Below are 21,334 nucleotides of genomic sequence, written 5' to 3'. Positions count from 1 at the left end.
TCACATTTTCTGCATAATGTTGAGCAAATAGATCTTTATTAATTCATGCACATCCATACTCACATTTTCTTCATAATTTTGAGCAAATATATCATTATCAATTCATCCATAGTCACATTTCTTAATAATTTTGAGCAAATAGATCTTTATTTATTCATGCGCATCCATACTCTTGCTTTCTTCATAGACAGTGACGCACAAATGAAATAGGTTTTAGTATACACAAACCGGAAATTGAAATGCGTGCGCACAATAAATTATGCCACGCACACGCGTTACAATTTTCGGTCTGTGTAAACAAAAACCTATTTCTCATGCACACTCGAAACTCTGTATATTTTTTATTTTTGCAAAGGTCCCTTTAGGGGCTCTGTACCATCACATGCCACGTCACTGGTTTCGTCATAACGCAGCACCAATCAGGATTGGACTAGGTTCACACATGCTTCAGGCGCAGTCACGCCGAAGGTGTTCCCCAAAGTGTTGCCATTATGATGCAGCGTTTCGTTCCCTTCCCAGGGAACAAGGGTTACAGTCATAACCCAAAACATTATTTTATTATAAGACCACAATTAACAGTGTATCCTTTTCAGGAGCATAATATATATGTGTATTAATGATAAACAAATATACCAGATCAATGAAAGTTATGAGTTTATAAGTTATAATATAGCAATGAAGTTATAAGTTATAATATAAGTTATATAGGAAACTGATTAATTAATTTGATCATTTGTGTGATCAATTGTTTGATTATTTTTTCTTACACTAACTTTGTCTGATACTTTTGATTGATCATGTCATCTTTACAATAACTTTGCCTGATCATTTTGTTTGATCATGTCATTTTTACAATAAATTTGTTTGTATTTAATTTTTTTCTTACAATAACTATTAATACAATAACTGTCTAGTCATCATTTATTTGATCTTTTTTTTTTTTGTTACAATAACTTTTGTATGATCCTTTTGTTTGATAATTGTTTGATAAGTCTTACAATAACATATCTGATCATTTTTATTTGATCATTTTTCTGATTATTTGTTTGAACATTTTGTCTTGACAGGCATTTCAGTCAAGAAGACCCTCAGGTGGGATGAAAGTCCATACCCCCCCCCCCCCCCCCCCAAAAAAAAAAAAAAACCTTTAAAAATATAAAGGAAGACCAAATTGGTATTGGAATCATGTGACTCAGAATAAATTAATAATTGTATCGTTATATTGGCTAATTATAAAGGTATAAACATATAACTTCATTGTTTGCTCTGATATATTCGTTTATCATTAATACATATTTACAGTATGTTCCTGAAAACAGTGCAGTTAGTTGTGGTCTTATCATACACTGTCAGCTAAACAAACAGTAGAGAGCAAAGAGTACAGGATGTGTTCACTGTGTACATATTGTGAACCCGTTAAACTGAAATCATAACACTTGCATGTCATTTGCACAATCATGAAAATTCAAAAGCTGGCTAATTTGACCTGTCATTAATATAAACATAATTATTATTATTATTATTTTATATCTGTATGCTGACTATAATGTGCAGTGAATAGCAACTTAAATTTTGGCTTGTTCCTTACAAAAATCTACAAAACCTCATGAGGGTGAATAAATGTTTTTTGTGTGAACTGTTCCAAAGACTCATATCAAATTCACAATCTTACTATGACCCTGACTGTGCCGTTCATGGGAGAGTCTTCATGTAGCCAAATTCTCTTTCCCTGCACTGCTGAGTGACAGCATGGGCGTTCGCTCTGGAGGGAATGAGGCTGATTCCGTATCATTTAGGCTTATCACGAGTGAATATGCTTTCAAAGACCCGTGGGGCTACAAAGAGAGCTTTGAGGAGACGGACAGGGACAGCTGCTCTCCAGGAACCCTGGCAAGCAAGTCTGCACTCTCTCGTTCCCATCTGCAAATGCTCTTTCAGGGGTGGTTTAACTGATCAAGGGCTGAATTTAAAAGCACTGGATGATGGAAAAGTAATTGCCCTCGCTGTGAAAATAGACCATGCACGTTGTATCACTGAATAAAGAAAAAAAAGTTCTATATATATATATATATATATTTTTTTTTATTTTTTTTTAATTTCTAAGTGAAAACAATTAATAATTTGCATTGCTAAACAGAATAGATTGGTTTGCGTGGTAGGGAGGCCACATCCAGCTGTTACTGCTATTGGGTTTTGGAGCTTATAGATGCATTTCTATTGTATACAGACAATTTTTATATTTATATTATACATTTTACAGACAAAAGCTCTTAAAAGCCGTGTCAAATGCAAGAGTAACAAGCTATTCATGAAAGCTAATGTGAGAATAATTTTATGTAGACTTATCGGTATTCATACATTAGATGTTTGGATGGGCAATAGAACATATAATAACATATTGACAAAATCTAAAACAAAACCCTTTTTTGGTATGAACAAGTGTTCGAAACTGATATTTCTGGACTGCCACAGGTGACCAACTTCAATACACAATCCCTTAGCATCACTGTAATTTAATAATGGAAGAAAATGATGGAGACATTTCTCAAGAAATAACAGAATCATTCCAGCAGGGACTTTTAATCACAATTTTAATAATTAATAAAATACACTGTGTGCAGAATTATTAGGCAAATTGATTGCCAGAATCTGGCAGTAAGGTGTGGGAGTTCATTTTTAGTCCATCTCTTAACCTGAAATGTCCGTCTTGCAGAGATGGACTAAAAATGATCTTCCAAAAGTTACTGCCAGATTCTGGAAGATAAATTCTTCAAACAGCGGTAACAAGAGGATGTGGTGTTGGTCCTTCAGGAGTCACTCTCAATCTGTCTGTCTATAAGGCCTATAAAAACCCAGTCTTCATGTATTTTATAACACTTCAGCTTGTGATTCTTATTAAGAGTGGGTCATTTTTTAGGATTCTTTAGCTAACCTAAGTCTCTGAGATCCTGACACCTTGCACTTCTGGAGACTCCAGGTAGGTTGCAGTTCTGGAAAATGGTGGCACTGGAGACTAAAGGGTTTCTGATGGTTTCACACTTAATTCTTCACCTTAATTCTTAATTATTTTGCAGTTAACATGCGTCTTTTCTTTTCCACCTTGTTTTTGTATGACCCCGCTGACCCAATGAGCATTTTGCTGTCCCTTGGTCATGCTTTAACTTTGCAATTTCTAGTATTGCATTAGTATTGCATTAGTATTGCATTAGTATTGCGTCCTTCTTATGAGTATTTAATAATTTTTGACTTTTCAGTCTGAGGTAAATCTCTTTTTTGGCTCATTTTGCCTGTAAAAGAAAACCTGCCTAATAATTCTGCACACCTGAATATAAGGCATTTTTCATTTCCAGCCTTCATGAACAATTATATATCACTTATAAATGATAAAAAACAAAATTAATAGTAGTTATTAAGATTGATGTGACTTGGAATTGGTAAAATGTGCTTGGGGAAAAAAATATGATCAGAAAATCAACTTGCCTAATAATTCTGCACACAGTGTAATTGCAATAAAAGAATAAGTTTATTCGAATTATTAATAATAAATGTTACTGTTTATTGAAAATTTGTGTATCTTTAAAGGTACATTATATAACTTATATAGTGGTTATATAGTGGCCCTCTAGTGGTTAAAAAACAAAACTGCATGCATTTTGTGGAAGAACATTGTTTTGGTTGTGCTTTGGCTCTGCATGACTGTGTGGATGAACATAGTTATGCTACTGCTCATAAAACACTCACTGTAGGCTTAAAAGATAACCAGTTTAGATGGAATCACAGAAAGGATATCAAGCTGACTAGCTGAAGATTTTACTGTAGCTATACCCATAAAAAGACACAGTACTTGAAAATAAATTTCAGCACAGCGCTACAACAACCATGGTGAAGTAACCCTTCACAATAGATATTGATTTACAATGAACTCTATTACAGAGCTGCATATGACAATTTGAAGAGTTTGGTTCCAAAACGCAATAACTCCATTTTGATTAATTTGAGTAAAAAGGTGTTTTCTTTACCAAGAAAGTGGCAAGATGAAACCCACTATTTTCTGTTTCAGACTTTCACATAGCATCTTTTGGTTATAAAAACATTAAAATTCAAATCTACATTTTGATTTTAAAAAGTTTATTATAAAAACGTATTATTTTTTCCCCAAAATGCAGTAAATCCATGACACTTTTTTTTTTTTCAAAATGCAATTAATCCATCAATATAAAAGTTATTTTTCAAATTGAAAATACACAACAAAGTAAGTTGATTCACATATATGACAGAGTCTGAACTTTGCCAATATTTATCTTATATACAGGCATTTTACTAAAAATACATTCAGCCGTCGCTCCCAAAATGAATTCAACGGGTCATCTTGTTAATGTTATAAATGAATTATTTGTCATTACTGATTAAAGAGTATCTGGCACCACCGCACAGTTAAAATAAACACATTTGCCGAGTACATTGGTATTAAAAATGGCTTTTTAAAAAGCCTTCAGTGTTTACAGTGCGTGGAATGGTGCGCTGTGATTGGTTGAGAGCGGATATATATCGCGTTCTGCAGAAAAAGGAGACTGGCGTTTGTCACGTTTTAGAAAGAAAGAGAGAAAACATGACAGAATAACACGACGGATATCGCATTTTGCGCAAAATTAATAAATGACTTTTCAATACCGACCAGATACAATACTGATTTTGGCGGAAACTCAGTTTTTTTGAAAATGGCATTTATCGCGTTTTGGAACCAAACTCTTAATTTATTTGTTCAATAAAATACCTTACCTTTTGAGTAATAATCTCTGTGTTACTTTTACAACATTTCAAATCCCTCAGTTCTCACCATCTATGACAAAAACGGAAGCCAATCTTGATTCTCAGTATTTTATGAGCTCTGTCGCGTTATCTTTTGTTTTTGTAAGCTGATTCTTCTCTGTTCGGATTTTTATTTTTTTTTTAAACAGGTGATTCCCCGGTGGTTGGAGATTTAGCTGCTTCAAGCCAACTTATGCCACTTTCCCAGTAGCCGGAGCAACTTTTCTATATTTACGGATACATGCATGTGCGAGTGACATATGTACACAATTTTCCATGAAAACCATCTCGCTAGGTCTAAAGTATAAACACTTATAATAGGCTTACCATAGTAAATCAGAGTAAGACAAAAACACGTTTTGGAAGAAGGATTGATGACGGATTGATTCATTATTTAAATGTTGTTAATTTCAAACAAGAAAAAGTTACATTGTGTACCTGTAATCATATTGTTTTTGAACCCTTACATGTGGTCAACAACACTCAGCCTCATGTGGCTTATTGCTTTATTATAATCAATATTATTCTGTATGAGTACATTATCACATGTATATTGTATTGTTATTATTTTTGCAGTTTTGGTAGATAGTTACTTTTCACATGTCACTTTGTAATGAAGCAAACTAAACCAACCTTGATCTATAATCCCAATTGTTGTTGTATTTATGTATTGTTTATACTGTACAGAGGTGGCATTTGGAGGCCCATTTCAAAGAAACATCTGAGCACAAAATGGCTGATTCATTCAGGGACAAAGCACAAGGGAGTGAGTCGCCGAGTCATTCATTAGAACGATTTGTTCAAAAATGCGGATTCATTCAGTAACCGAACTGGAACTGTATTGCTCGGAGATGCACGATGGTTACTGTTTGGAGCTATTTTCATTGGCAAAATAGTGGAAAAACAGACAATATTGTGTATAAAATGTAAGTCACCTAATAGCCTATAAACTTATTGTTGATTGAATTGTTGTATAAAATCAATATCACATTTGCAAAAGTGCTGATATTCGTGAAAACAGCACTTTTGCTCATGTCATATTGCTTTTAAATATGAAAAACAATACCTTATATGGAGACTTTTTTTCCTTCCATATCTTGGTTTTTGGAAGCATTTCTATTAATTTTGGTGGCATTTTTGCTCCTGTTAATTTTCATAAAACGTTTATATATATATATATATATATATATATATATATATATATATATATATATATATATATATATATATATATATATACACACACACAAGTGCATCTCAATAAATTAGAATATCATAAAAAAAAGTTATTTTCTGTAATTTAATTCAAAAAGTAAAACTTAAATATATTTTTTTAAGTTTTTTAAATATAGATTTATTAGACATAACGTAAAATATCACCAGACTTTTTTGTTTTCATTTTGATGATTACAGCTTGCTGCTTATTAAAAAAAAAAACATCAGTATCTCAAATTATTAGAATATTTAATTTCAAATTCTATTAAATTACCATTCTTAGGGTATAAATACTAGGTTTAGGTCAGTAATCCCAACAGCAGTCATGGGGAAGTCTGCTGACTTGACAGTTGTCCAGAAGATGATCATCAAGACCCTCTACAATGAGGGTAAGCCACTGAGGGTCACTGCTGAAAGAGCTGGCTGTTCGCAGAGTGATGTGCCAAACCATATTCATGGAAAGTTGACTGGAAGGAAAAAGTGTGGTAGGAAAAGGTGTACAAGTGAAAGGAATGACCGCAGGCTTGAGAAGATTGTCAGGCGAGGCCGATTTAAGAACTTAGCTGGAGTCAGTGCATCAAGAGCCACTGCACACAGACATCTTCAGGAAATGGGCTACAACTGTCACATTCCATGTACCAAGCCACTTCTGAACCAAAGACAATGTCAGAAGCGTCTTACCTGGGCTAAGGAGAAAAAGAACTGGACTGTTGCTCAGTGGTCCAAAGTCCTCTTTTCAGATGAAAGTAAATTTTGCATTTTATTTGGAAATCAAGGTCCCAGAGTCTGGAGGAAGAGTGGAGAGGCACAGAATTCAACTTGCTTGAAGTCCAGTGTGAAATTTCCTCAATCTGTGATGATTTTGGGTGCCATGTCTTCTGCTGGTGTTTGTCCACTGTCTTTCATCAAGTCCAGAGTCAACGCAGCCACCTACCCAGGAAATTTTAGAGCACTTCATGCTTCCTTCTGCTGACAAGCTTCATGGAGATGCTGATTTCATTTTCCAGTAGGATTTGGCACCTGCCCACACTGCCAAAGGTACCAAAACCTGGTTCAATGAACATGGTGTTACTGTGCTTGATTGGCCAGCAAACTCGCCTGACCTGAACCCCATAGAGAATCTATGGGGTATTGTCAAGAGGAAGATGAGAGACACCAGACCCGACAATGCTGATGACCTGAAGGCTGCTATCAAAGCAACCTGGGCTTCCATTATGCCTGAGCAGTGCCACAGGCTGATTGCCTCCATGCCACGCCGCATTGATGCAGTAATTCGTGCAAAAGGAAGCCCAACCAAGTATTGAGTGCATAGAAATGAACATACTTTTCAGAAGCCTGACATTTCTGTTTAAAATATGTTTTTTTTATTGATCTTATGAAGTATTCAAATTTTTTGAGATAGTGAATTGGTTGGTTTTTGTTAAATGTGAGCCAAAATCATCACAATTAAAAGAACCAAAGACTTAAAGTACTTCAGTCTGTGTGCATTGAATTTAATACACGAGTTTCACAATTTGAGTTGAATTGCTGAAATAAATGAACTTTTCCATGACATTCTATTTTATTGAGATGCACCTGTGTGTGTGTGTGTATATATATATATATATATATATATATATATATAAAATCAAAATAATTAAATCAAAACAATTAAAAGTCATTATTGCATTATTGTAAGAATAAAACACATGAAGAAAACCGTTCAAATAACAATAACAAATTAAAATAAAACAAACAAACAAAAATGAAGATTTAGAGAATAAAATTATAAAATAATATTGAGTATGCTCTAAATATAGGCCCTTGTTGTAACATTATTAAATATGACAATTAAAATGAATTAAAAATTATTATACTAGATTAAATATTATAACTATATCTATATATAATGTGACACTAAAACACTGTTGCATAATTGTGAAGTGTAAAGAGAAGATAACAAATAAAAGCATCTTTGAACATTGAAATCATTTAATGTTTTAAAGCAAATACAGTTTACTTCACTGGGTCAACACATGTGAACAATATATATATTTTTTTCATATCATTACCGACCTCAGCAGACATACATTCACACGGCTGCATGAAGACAAGATCTTTCTTTATGTTTTTGTTTTTTTGTTTGTTTGTTTTGTTGAAGTTATGTACAAAGTCATTGTAATGCATCATACCCACATCTCTATACAGAACCCATTAACATATCAAAACCTATCTACCCAAGTCAATGTCAAAGTAGATTTATGGCAATAAGCTATACATCTCCAGCCGTCTGAGCGGTCTAATTTGTTTTCTAGTTCAGTTTGCAGTCAACGTCCAGACTTGAAACTCCACCACTTCTGTTCCCCCTACATACAGTAAACCCAGCTATAGTTTTCAAGGTACATTATTTACAGTGGAATGTCAGGCTTTGAAGTGGGCAGTTAGAAAGACATGAGACTCTGGAATGAAAAATCTAAAATCTTTATATCTAAAGAAAAAGAGGAACATATAAAAGAAGGAATAAAAAGAAATATGTTGTCTGTAGAACAATATATAAAACAAAAAGAAAATATCTAAGTATGCCCATGCTATTTAACATTGCTAGAAGCCTCAACATCAACTGATCCTCCAAGGGAAAAAACAACAACAACAACAATAAACCAAAAAACGCAGCTGATATGGGTCATGAATATTAATTGTAGTCGCTCGAAATCTCTTATTTGACATTTAAAGCCATAGTAGCTATTTGGTGGATGGATAACTTGTGCTTAGCTTGAGAAAATAATAATAAAAAAAAATAAAAAAAAAACCCTTAAACTGATGAAACCCTGGGGGCACATTGTCAGTGAAAGAATGAGAGAGAAATGAAAGCGATATGAAAATAACTACATATAAAATGATGTACTAAATAAATTTCGGGAACAAAAACTTGTGCTTTAGCTGAAGTGATGCCAGTCTTTTCAATGACGGCCTTGATTAAGCAGCAGGTTTCCAGTCGTGAGCTGGTTAACAAAGTGCTGACAGACCAGCGATGTGCTGCTTTTTGTATTTTTGTCATGTCATATGAAGCAGAGAGAGAATATTTCTATTTATGAGGGTTTATAAAATCTGGTAAAAATACAGCTTCTATAATACTCGAAGTCCAGGTGATACGCTTTCCACCGCGCTGGCCAACTTCTGTTGATTCATATGTTTATCATGTCAATGTCGTAAAAATGTACAGTGAGGGCAGACAAGACACAATAACTCTAAAAAAGAAAAAAAGAAAACAATATGTACAGATCTAAAAAAAAACATAAAACCTTACATCTCACACGTCATAGGCACTGTAATTTGTATAACGCTGCACATTGACCTTACTAAGCTAAAATACAAGGTTTGCCAAGCAACAAATGTACAGTTAATCATCAAGTGGTCTGTTTTAGGTCAAATCAAGATGTGCATGGGTTACCATTAAAGTTTTAATTCATATTTAACTTAGATGTTTGTATATTACGACTTTCCTCATGGGTAGGACCACAAGGAATCTGCGGCTGCAAGTTCTAGTTTGTTTATTGTGTCGATTCTTTTGACAATGGCTTCATCCACCAAAAAGAGTGTGGTACTCTGAGCTTTAATGCAGAAATAAAAAAAAAAAAAGAGCCATCAGATTCAGTGTGGACCTGCTCATGGGCAAGAATTCTTTAGTAAGTGGCGTTCATCTGGAGTTTCCTCCATTTACAGGTCCTCCCGGATTGTCTATGTGATTACAAAGGTTCAGCATCCTAATCTCTCGTCTTGTGCAGAGTCCCGTTTAAGGCTGGCAAGAGAGTTAAATATTTCATGGACAAGCCATGATAAATTCCACTAATGCATTTTTTCTGTAGGGTGATATGGATGCAGTTAGGGAGGTTATTTGTCTCTGGAAATACAATCCTTAAGTGGAAAACTGCCCACCCTTCCACAAAAAGTGAGAGTTGAACCAAACAAAGAGTGATTAAAGACATTAAAAAGGCCTGAATGCTTAGTACATTTTGCAGCCAAACAGGTGTCAGTATCTTGATGAACAACCACTTTATTTATTTAAATACATACTTATTTGTAGCCAACAGATCTGCTCCTTATAGAGGATCAGGAAGGATTTGGAAATGATTCCTGGCTTTGCAGCAGATCCTGTGGTTTCAAAGATCCAGCGGTACATAACAAGCCTGTCTGTGATGCCCAGCTGCTGCCATGTTTACCTCTGATTTCACTTTGGCTTGAGACTTTTCCGCAATTTCATTCCCATGACCCATGCCTTTCCCGCTACCTGCACTTGGAAAAACTTTTTCCATCAAAAGGCTCTAAATAGTGGTTGACAATCCCATGTGGAACTAAACATTACCGTTGAACCTGTTCATATTTACAAGATCTTAAAACATTTTGACCACTCCACATCACCAACTCTAAATTACAAACACCCTGTCTTTTTAACAACACCACATTATACAGGATTATCCTTTTGCGTCTTAAGAGTTTCAGAGGAAATGGATTTTGGAAAGCATCGCTATGAAAACACTGCATGTGATGATGGCACATCCGAGGTGGATCTATGGATGGGGACTGACTAAGACTGGCATGGAGATTGAGGGGCGAGTGGGTGGGTGTAGTATATCTGTCTAGGCCCCGTTCGGCATGCTTGACTGCAGTGTGCATATGACTAACGCTGCAGATGTGTTCCTCAGCTCTCAGCATAGCTGGGTCTTAAAATAAATACTGTTTTTGGAGAGCAGTCAGAACCCACATGCATTTTTTTTCTCCCGCATTGGATTGTACGCTTTTCAGGCTTTTTCAGGCCACATTTTCGGACCCTGTTCATTAGTTCTGGACCTACATTTAGGGTCCTGTAGGATGTAGGATGGAAGCAGCCTTTGTGCCAAGAACTGCGGAATTATGATGTTTCCAATAAACACAATAGTGTTAATGTGACCTTTGACCTCATAATGACACATGACTACATGACTATTTAGTTCCACATTTTCTGTTAACCAACACTCCATATAAAAAGCAAGACTATATAAAAATGAACAAAACTATTAATGTAAAAGCAATGGTAATATGCTAATGAGATTAAAAAAAGACAAACAATAAAAAAATAATCGTACATCCAGTGTAAGACTTTCACAACATGATCAGCAATATACCCCTTTCCAAAACAGTTACAGTCTCTTTTTATACATTTAATACATTTATAATAACAACAAAATGAGACAAAAAGGATAATACACTGTAATATTTTCAAGCGACCTGCCTGTCCAGCCTTACTGGATGTTGATTGGCATCAGTCAGTGGGAAAACTTCTTGCCGTTGTAGCAGGTTCATCTAAAAGCATGAGGATGTGCAATGATGTTGACGTGTTGATGCCGCGAGCTATTTTTCTACAGCTGTTTTCGATGGACTCTGATGGGGGCGGAGGTTACTGGGTCAGGGGTGGGATGTGCAGATAAGGATAAACACATGGAGGGAGGGTTCTAGTGATGGAGGTGGGTGGGTGTGGTCGGATGCAGGAGAGGGCAAAAGGTCGTTGATCTTTTTTCCGTGTCGTTGCATGCCACTCTACACGTACCACTCTTTCTTTGAAATAACAGAGCCGTCGGTTTGGGAGACCATGTCGTCGGCGATCTCGGGCTCGGGGTCGTACTGGAAGGCGAGAGTCCGTTCGTCGTAATCACGACTTTCGCCTTCATCTACGGTGAAATAGGGTCTCTTCAAATCCTCGGAGTTGCCGTCGAAATCTCGATCGCCGCCCTCGAAACCGCCGGGCCCGCTAATTTGAGCCGGCTTCTTTTCATCGTCCGAGTCGTCGGGGTACTGCAGGTTCTTGGGCATCGGAGGATGGGCAGGCACGCCACCGGCCTTGCTGTATCCATTCCCGAACACGTGTTTTTTGGTGCTGTAGTCGCCTTTAAAGGTGCGCTGGCGACGTCGCAGGAAGAAGACGAGCAGCCCGATGGCGGCCACCAGCAGTACCACCCCGCCAACCGCGCCGCCGATGGCAGCGCCGGAACTATGCGGCTCCGGTGGGATCTCACGGCCATCAGGAGGGAAGTTAGGGAATTCTGGGTAGGAAAACACAGATGGAAGGGGAGAGTGTGTCAGTGCTCTGGTGGGAAGGAGGTGCATTTGTGCAGGTGCTCATTTTTGATGAGGAAAGGAATATAGGGGTGGAGAAACAAAAGGGGAGACAGGAAGGAGCCCCCGCCCCGTAATCACCAACCCACCCTACAAAACCAACCCATTAGGACGGCTTCACATAGAAAAGCAAGAGCTGAAAGTTCAGTCAGAGCATGCATTTTATAGAAAGAACACAAGAATAAACACCCAAACCATTTTGAATGAAACAATAATGAACAAAAGTCTTGAATCTTAGGGCTCCTATACACTAGAGCAGGGGTGTAACATTTCCCATTGGCATATGTTTTTGTTAATTGGTTGCACCACATGACATTGGTTTCACGTACAAAAGTAGGATAAGGACAGAATTTGATCTGTGAAGGGTACGACTCAATTGGATTGACTACATTTACATAGTTTACAACCCATTCTATCTCCCAAGGTGTCAAAAACTGAAGCATGGTCAATGCCTTGCGCATCAATATTAAGACTCTAAAGGTACCTATAGAGATCACTGTATCGACAAACTAGGAAATCTATTGCTTTCATTTGCTTGCCTTATGCATCAGATGATGATAATTTCCCATGCCCTTCATGTCTGTGTGGAACAATGGAGTTCCAAGTTTGTCAATATAGCAACGACTTGGATTACCTTTTGGGCCAGATTTACTAAACAGGGCAAATTAGCGTGAGAGCACAATTCCCACAAAAAAAAAGCGCCGATGAGAGTGAAAAGCTGTGCGTGTGATCTACTGACGATGCACACGTTAAAGAACACAGACGCATCATTTCCATAATGACCAACGCAATCTACTAGTTAGTGTCTGGTTTAAGACTGGCGCATAATTAAATAATGGTGCAAACACCAGTAAATTGACAAGCGCAAACCTTAGTAAATCACATTGTGTGATTCATTTAAATACTCTCCTCCCATAAATTTTGCACATGAAAGGGAAACCCCTACAAATGCATATGCAATAAGGTCAACGGTGAAAATAAAAGGTGTCCACATCTTTTCAACGCTATTTTTTTCACTGTGTGTCTTTCGAAAATCCTGACAGTAGTTTTTTTTTAACGCCAAAAGAGTGTTTGCGCTGGCACAAGCTGTTAGTAAATCTGGCCCTTAGTGTCTTAATAATGACGCAAAAGGCACTTGACCATTATTTGATGCCTTGAGAGTGAGAATGGGTTGAATATTAATAGGTGATTTGTGGACCCGCCACTCAAGTCCCATTGATGTTTGCAGTAAATGTTAAAATTTTTCTCAACTTTAGGTTGCTTTACTCTTGCAAAATCTTGTGTTTTTTTTCTTTATGTCCTTGTGACACACAATCTCTACTGAAATCAAAGGATTTGAAGCATTCTATGATAGCGAAAACTCTAGTGTGTAGGCACCCTTGATTATTTAGGTTATTCACTGTAGCACTTTAATCTGTCTGGAAGTAAAACTTGCATTTAAAGTAACAATCAGCACAAGTACACTCATAACAACAGGTCTACAGGTCTACAAATCTGACTGACCTCAAAAATTATGATTCAACATTAACACAGGTTACTTGCATTTGAAGCTCTTGACCTTGTTGGTTTACATTTAATACATTTCATAGCATACCTTTTTATTCTCTCAAACCATTCATGAAATAGATGTATTTCTTTTTTACTCAGTGATTTAAATGAAGACCCCCAATGCTGCAGGTGAAAGGCAAACCAAGCACTACTGCTTTCAAAAGTTCATAGCATCTCTCTAACCAGTGATGTGGTTTTTATAGTCATGCTGGAACATGAATCCCTAGCAAGGCTACTGTACATGGTTATAGCTGACATACTGGTTGTGGTTTTGTTTTCAAAGCACATAAAAGACATGCATCCAACAGAAAGCAAATGACACAGCATGTAATAAGCCCATGCAAAAAGTCAGTAAGCCATTTCTTAAAAGTACCCAAAGCACTGCGATTTGCAAACAGCAATTAGAGTTGGAGAAGAAATTCAAACACGCTCACACACATACACAAAACCGAGACGCGCAACTTTTTCAGCATCGGATCATTCACAATTGCTGGATTAACAGCTTATACGCTTACATGCGGTTTCTGAAGACTTTTCTTTATGTGGCACTCCTTGTAAACATAACCAAACCATTCCAAGTGTTACAACAGGTCAGCGCAAAAATCTCCCAACACTCAAATATAACATAAAATAACTGAAGGATTCAAAAATCCAGTTGAATCTAGTTGCAATGCGACAACAAGCTATATTCAATGTTAAGCTAACTGAAACAATCATCATTTTGTTGGTCTTTTCATTTTTATTTGCGTCACATCCAAAATCCCACTCCAAATCAGATTGTTTGATTGGCTCTATGTAGCACAACAATGAAAGAAACCAACCCCCGGTTTCACAGACAAGATTTAGGCCTAATCCCAGACTAAAATGCATGTTTGAGCTGTTTTAACTGAAACCAACTTGCCGTGCCATAGTTTTGTCTCAAGACGCACACCAGTAATGTTTTTTTTTTCTTTTTCTAAGGCAAGTTTATAAAAGCTACTTAAATGCCCTAATTGAACTAAGGCCTAATCCTGGCTTAATCTAAGCCCTGTCTGTGAAACCGGGCCTAAGACATCCAACAACGTCTTGTATCAGTTTCATCAAACAACTTGCAAATGTGTCCTTCACAGGTTGTGTTCACACAACACTTGTGCGTCGTTAGCAGCAAAATACAACTTCTTACAACAACGAAACAGTAGACACAAGACACTCCACGTCATATTTTCAGCTTGAAGCCTATGCCATTTACGTGCGCTAATAGAATATGCCGGTTAAAAAGGTCAGCGGCTGCATTGTGAAGGTTTCTGACTGCCTTATGCGACAGTGACTTATTGAATATAGGCAGTAATAAGGCGGTCAGGGTGAGCTGCATTTGACATATTCCAGCTCCTTAATGAGCTTCCGTTCTAGACCTGGCAGAGCACCGTCTGGTACCCACCACACACGCGGGGATGGTCAGATATTTCTCATTGACACGCTCAGACATCTTGTGAAGGATTATGGTCATAAAAAGCAAAAACCTCTAGGGGTTCAATCCATCTCGTCCTTTAATCTAAGAATATAAAGTTAAATGCTAATAGGGAAGAGAAAAAGGCATAGCACCCTTCCAGAAGATACACAAAGTGCACAAACGGAAATTTTTCTAGCTACACAAGCTCAATTTCATGCATTGTTGCATTTTGAAATATGTGCAATTCATAACACAATGCTAGTACGTTCATAGTTACGAGTTTAAGCAGAAATGTTCTGCTTCTTTGGTCAATTTTCTTTTTCAAGTGAACTACTTTCATGACAGCAACAGTTTGAGGATAACCCTCGTAAGCAAGTTAGTGAAATTAAGTCAGTAAACTGCTGACATGGTTATAGCAAGCTGCTAACAACATATTGCTTTAAAGGCACAGTCTTTTTTTAATTTTAAGATAACTATGTCGCCCCCTAGAGTGTGGAAGATTGTTACCATTGCAATATGTTTCTGACCAAACAATGACTTTGATATGTTTGTAATTCGCTATTAGGACAGAAAATAAGGAGAAAGCTGGTGTAATCTGGTTTTGCTGATTACCCATCCTGACCAATAGCGTTTAAGTTGTTTAACTAGTCTCCTAGCCTCCTAGCCATGCCGGCAGCTAGCAGGTGCCCCAAAACCCCTCTAAAACCAGAAAACAGACCAGTTTATCCAGGCTGGGAGACCAGTCAATCACAATAGTCTGGTTAAAACTGTTGTTTTAGCATGGTCTTCAAACATTTATTGTTGTATTTTATTTTTTAACTTTTGCGTGTAGCTTAATTAGCTGCCTATCTTGGCTAGGACACTCCACATTTCTAATCTCAAGGTTTCTTTCCTGGTTAAATAAGGGCTAACAATATAATGGGCTTACAAATTATTCCATTTCCTGCTTAGACTCTATTAAACCATTATTTTAAATTCTCAAACACCTCTCATTAATGTTAATGACAAATGCTAACACTAACAGGCTGCTGTTTCTCATATTGGGGGGGTCAAGGGAACAATTTGACTTGTGAAGTCTTTCTCTGAAGTTTAATTACTGTGACACTCCACGGCTAAAGCCATTCAAACACAGGAACCCATTTATGTGTACTCTACCTCTCTCCCTGTCTCCATTTCTCCTTGCTCTGCTCTTTCTATTCTAGGTTTAGTCAGTGTCCACACTGTGGTTTGGCCGCCGGTGGTGCGGCCACTCTCTCAGCTATCAGCTCTCAAGTATTAATCTGGCCTTTAATGGGATTAGATGAACTGGGGGCTTCATTATACAGAGAGAGAGGAATCCACAGGACTGGAAGAGTTGAAAGGACCAGTCTTCTTTCTCTAATTCGTTCCTCTTTCCTTCAGTGCACCTTTCTGACAGTATCTCCTCAGCTCTCGCTCCATCACTCTAATTGGTAAACTCATTTTGTGCCCCTCATTCTTTTCCTGCTGAAGGCATGTGTTTATACTGCTACTATATTTATGACACACCATAACTAGCCCTAACCAGACAGAAACACGAAAATTGCAAAATGACCCCCATGAAAAAATTATAGCAGATTATTTAAATCCGGAGGCCCCTTATGACGCCTATAAACATTTGCCACCCAAGTTTTTTTTTTTGAAAACATCTATGCAAAATCTTTTCAAATTTAATGGTATACACAGTTTTATTTTCTATTAGTTTATTATATGTCTGTATAGTTTTTCTACATTTGTTTTATTTCAGTTTTAGATATTTTAGAACAATAGGTAAAATTAAATGAAAATGAGAACAAGCGGACATAAAATAATATTAAGTTTTCCTTAAAGTCTGCTATTAGCTCATTTGCACCCTATAGATCCTTTAATTTAAAGATCTTTAAAATGACTCCATCAGGCACACAAGAGCTCTGAGATAATCAAAGGTATGGAGAACATAGACAAAGTCCTTGAAGCCTTAATTTGCAAAGCTAATCAATGGCAGTATTTGCTTTATAGACAAAGTACTGAGGCAGGGAATGAAAAGATCCCACACTGCACTTCACCACTCTTTGATTCTCAATATATGTTCTTACCTTCCTCTCGCACTATCAAAAACACATCTAGAAAATTTGTTTTATTTCAGCTGAACTATGGTAGCTCAATGCTAGCTCTGTTGATAGAGTTAGCATAGAGAACATTAGTTATTCAAAATCAACTCAAAGTTATTCCTGCGTTCACGCCATGTTGTAAATACCGTAATTACAAGATGACAGCACGTGATGCTCATTATCAACACCAATATGAATCTGCAGCAGTCAGGTGGTACAGCGTCACATAGTACAAGTCGAAGCTCTCAGAAAGTTGTAATTATGAGTTCTATCAGGATGTGAATGCCTTTTTACAAGTCGCAATGTCAGAATTATGGTAATTATGACATGTTGTGAACGCACCTTATGAACAAACGTTATTCCAGTAACATTAATAAAATGTTCGTTCAAAGTTATCTGGTCTTTAATAACATTCTCAAAATGTTAGCACAAAAACAACCTGGTCTCATGACGAAAATGTACCCGTGGGCACGTTTTCGCGAGTTGCGAAATACGTACCAATGAGTACATATCGCTGCAGTTTCGCTCTGAAATGTCCACTGAGCGGCGCTAAAAGCGTGTTCTTTTTTTTTTTTTTTGCCGGAGCAGATAATAGGGTGAATGCGGTACGTTTTTATGACGTTGCTTTTTAGACGAATTGCTGCGGTTCTCGATTTGACATTTGCGCTCCGTTTCGCTTTTAAAAAACGGCCCACCGACGCTACGCCTAAACCTACCCGATAGCATTAAAGGGGTACTTCACCCCTGGAAAGATGAATGTGTATTTAAAATTGGTCATTTATGTAGTAGAAATGTGAAATTATTTTTGAATTTGGAGCTTTCTAGACTGAGAAAAGGCAGAAAATGTATTTTTGTCTAATGTGGATGAAAGACAACAACTCCCAGAATGCACTTGTTTTGCTACCCTTGCGAGGCCACGCCCAAACCACGCCTATCGGTTACAGGCGGCATTACCAGGAAAATTCAAACAACTAGGCTTGCTTTGTTACATATTAATTCTATAAATCGTGAGTTAGTTCATACATTTACAGCGAAATGGTGCTAAATTGCTTTGTACCTGGATGTACACCCAAAACCAGGAAAGGACAAGTAAGTTTCCATCATTTTCCGATTAAGTTAAAGATTTGGAGCGATGTAAACAGTGGCTGCGGGCCATCAAACACCCGAAGTTTGGAGATGACACCGTTATAGAAAACCTAAAAAAAACGCAGAATATGTAGTCTCCATTTCAAGCACGAGGACTACGAACCAAATATTCTTGCAATGAAGAGAACCATTCTGAAGGACACCGCGATACCATCGATATTCACTTTCCCAGAGGACGAACAGCCTGGGCATCTGGTACTGTTCGTCTTCGCCTAGAGGTAAGACTCGCTGATACTAGACTGATAACACAGTAGCCTATATGTAGTGTTGTAGGTAGCAGTAAAACTGCAAACTTAGTAAAGTAACGTTAGATAGACAATTACATATAAGTTGCATATAAGTTGACTGTTATCAAAGTAAAGCCACTGTTCTGTAAAACTGAGTTAGTCTATTTATCTATTTATGCTAACGTTACCACAAAAGCCTGTTGCTGTATTGGTTGAGATGACTGCAGAGACTGATAAATTTGCGAGATGAACCACTGATGTAGTGCAGACAAAATAAAGTTAATTACTGTAAGCTTAAAAATATAATTGACACCCACTTTTGATAAAATCTTTGATCTATGTCCGTGAGTAACCTCAAACGCGCATATGTATGGGCATGGTGAAAAAATGCGGAACTACCTGCTATTACTGGCTGTAGTTTTAAGCCTCTGGCCAAAAAAGCCTCCGATGACGCAAAATGATGATTTTTGCGTCATCTGAGGCTTTTTTACAGAATAAAAATGCATAAATCTCTCATCTCGGGCTGATATGAAGGGGGAAAGAACGGTAATTCGAAAATTCTAGTGGTATTCTACTAATACAAAGCTTAATGCTAAATCCTGAAGTAACCCTTTAACAAAAGCAAACGTCACGTAAGAAGCGTCCGCGATCGTACCGTTTTACAGCTCGTTTAGATCTCTCTTTTTTTTCTTTTTTTTTGCCGTCAGTCACCTTTCACGGGATTCGTACCCAGGCAGGGGGAATTGACTCCTCGTCGTAAGTCCAACTCCATATCGGCTGAGCTACCGAACGAGCTTGGTCATGGCCAAAAAAAGCGAAATGTATAGAGCCGGTTAAGCGACACAAAGACCAAAGTACGTTCGTTTACAAATTGGGCACTTCGGTAAGAAGCGTTTTGAAGTCGTAACATCATATTGCGCGAGGAGACGCGAAAACGAGTCTTTATTCATCCATAATCCGACCCCGGCTGTCATCGAAACCGTGTGAAAATGAGCAAAAACGCCTATTGACGTTTTACCAGCCTCTAGCGTTCGTTTCTGTCGGAAACTGCAGCGAGACGTACGCGCCGGTACGTAATTTTGTGTCTCGCGAAAACGTGCCCACGGGTACGTCTCTACTATAAGACCAGGTTGCACAAAAACGCTATTTATATATCGTTCATTTATTCGGAAACATTTTAGTTGGATCATCGTCTAATGTTTTTAAATGTTACTACTTGGTTCATAATGTTCAGAGAACACAAAAGAAATGTTCTCACAATGTTTACAAAAAGTGATAAAATGGAATGTTTCCTTAACGTTTGTATAACCATGAAAATATGATGGGCCCTATTATACACCCAGTGCAATGCGGCGCCAGGCGCGACGCAAGTGTTTTTGCTACTTTCAGACCGACGCAGTTATCATTGTCACATCCTGCACAACATTTTTTAAATAGAAATGCATTTGTGTCCATTTGTGCGCCCGTGCTGGTCTGAAAACGAGGTGTGTTCAGGCGCATTGTTGGCGTGTTGCCACATTTTTTATTTAAAGAGTGCATTAGTAATATGCACCTATAGGCGGGTGAACAACGCGCGTACACTCTGCTTATTACACACAGGGATGTGCAGCAACACACAAACATGACAAATATTAAAAATAAAAGATTATTATTGTGTGCATAAAGATGAATCTGGCTTGTCCCATAGATGGTCTGCTCATGTGCTTTAACCTCATGTACGAGCAGATCCATTTCCTTGCTAGAGAAGCATTCAGTTTTTCCGCTTGCAAATTCCGCCATGTAAATAGCGAATCCGCCAAAGCACAACTGGCTTTTAAAGGGAATGGGAGGTGAGACTCTGATTGGTTTCTTGCACATTACGCCCAAAACACACCCATTACTCATTAAGAGAATAGGGACAACCCTTTTAGACCAAGCGCCGGGCGCCCGTCATTGAACTAGCAAAAGTGGATTCGGACACACCCTAAGTGCACTCGCACCATGCACTTTAGAAAATGCGCTTAGATCATTAAAATAGGGCCCTAAAATGTTCAGAGAACATTTAGAAATTAATTTTCATAACTTAATGGGAATGTTACCAAAACATTCTTTGAACATATTTTTATTAGCTAGGGAGCTAGCAAGCCCTGAGCTAAAAAAACAAAAACCGCTATGCTACTTAGGTGCCGTTCATTACCCCAGGAACTGCATCTTTAGAGGAAAATCCACATACAATGCGTGTGGGCCTGTTGTTAATCACGCTGGAGTAATCATATTACCACAACACCAATAATTCAGCAGTCTCTGGCTGTTTTTCTTCATCGGGTGGCAGGGAAGCGGAACGAGGCGACAGACATGTAACGTGGTTGCGTGAGGGGCCGTGGGGGATCGCAGACTTCAATGCCACGTCGCCAAAGGCTACACCTGCCAGAAGATAGATAAAACCTCACTCGCAGTGTGTCTCCAACTGCCCTGATACCATTAAAGCTGACAAAAGAAACCGCCTATTAACAAACCTCTGGGAATATGCAGATATTGTCGTAACCTTGAGTTGCAATGGACAACCAGAACCCTGGTGGGATTAACTGGTCGAAGAACCATGAAACACTATAATTCAATCAAAGCGCGTGAATTTATAACGCGTGACGTGCAGCATCACAGTCTTCCCGTTTGGCTAATCATTAACCGGCTTTGAAATGCTGTGACAACATTTTTTATTCATCTCTAGCTAGTGTTTACATTTA

General features: G+C 37.7%; 1 protein-coding gene across 2 annotated transcripts in view; it reads right to left on the bottom strand.

The window, feature by feature from the left end:
• nectin1b (nectin cell adhesion molecule 1b) overlaps positions 1–21,334 on the bottom strand; it is a 211,806-nt gene that overhangs the window by 81,063 nt on the left and 109,409 nt on the right. The window contains exon 6 of one of the 2 annotated variants that reach the window (XM_048168947.1): positions 7,978–12,080. The exons of the other annotated variant lie outside the window; for it this stretch is intronic. Within the exon in view, the coding sequence (XP_048024904.1) occupies positions 12,071–12,080 (10 nt within the window). The 3' untranslated portion in view covers positions 7,978–12,070. Of the gene's footprint in view, positions 1–7,977; positions 12,081–21,334 lie in introns of those variants that run through there. 2 annotated transcript variants of the gene reach the window in all.

Source organism: Megalobrama amblycephala, linkage group LG19, assembly GCF_018812025.1.
Source record: "Megalobrama amblycephala isolate DHTTF-2021 linkage group LG19, ASM1881202v1, whole genome shotgun sequence".
Lineage (NCBI taxonomy): Eukaryota > Metazoa > Chordata > Actinopteri > Cypriniformes > Xenocyprididae > Megalobrama > Megalobrama amblycephala.
This window is presented reverse-complemented; position numbering and strand designations above follow the sequence as displayed.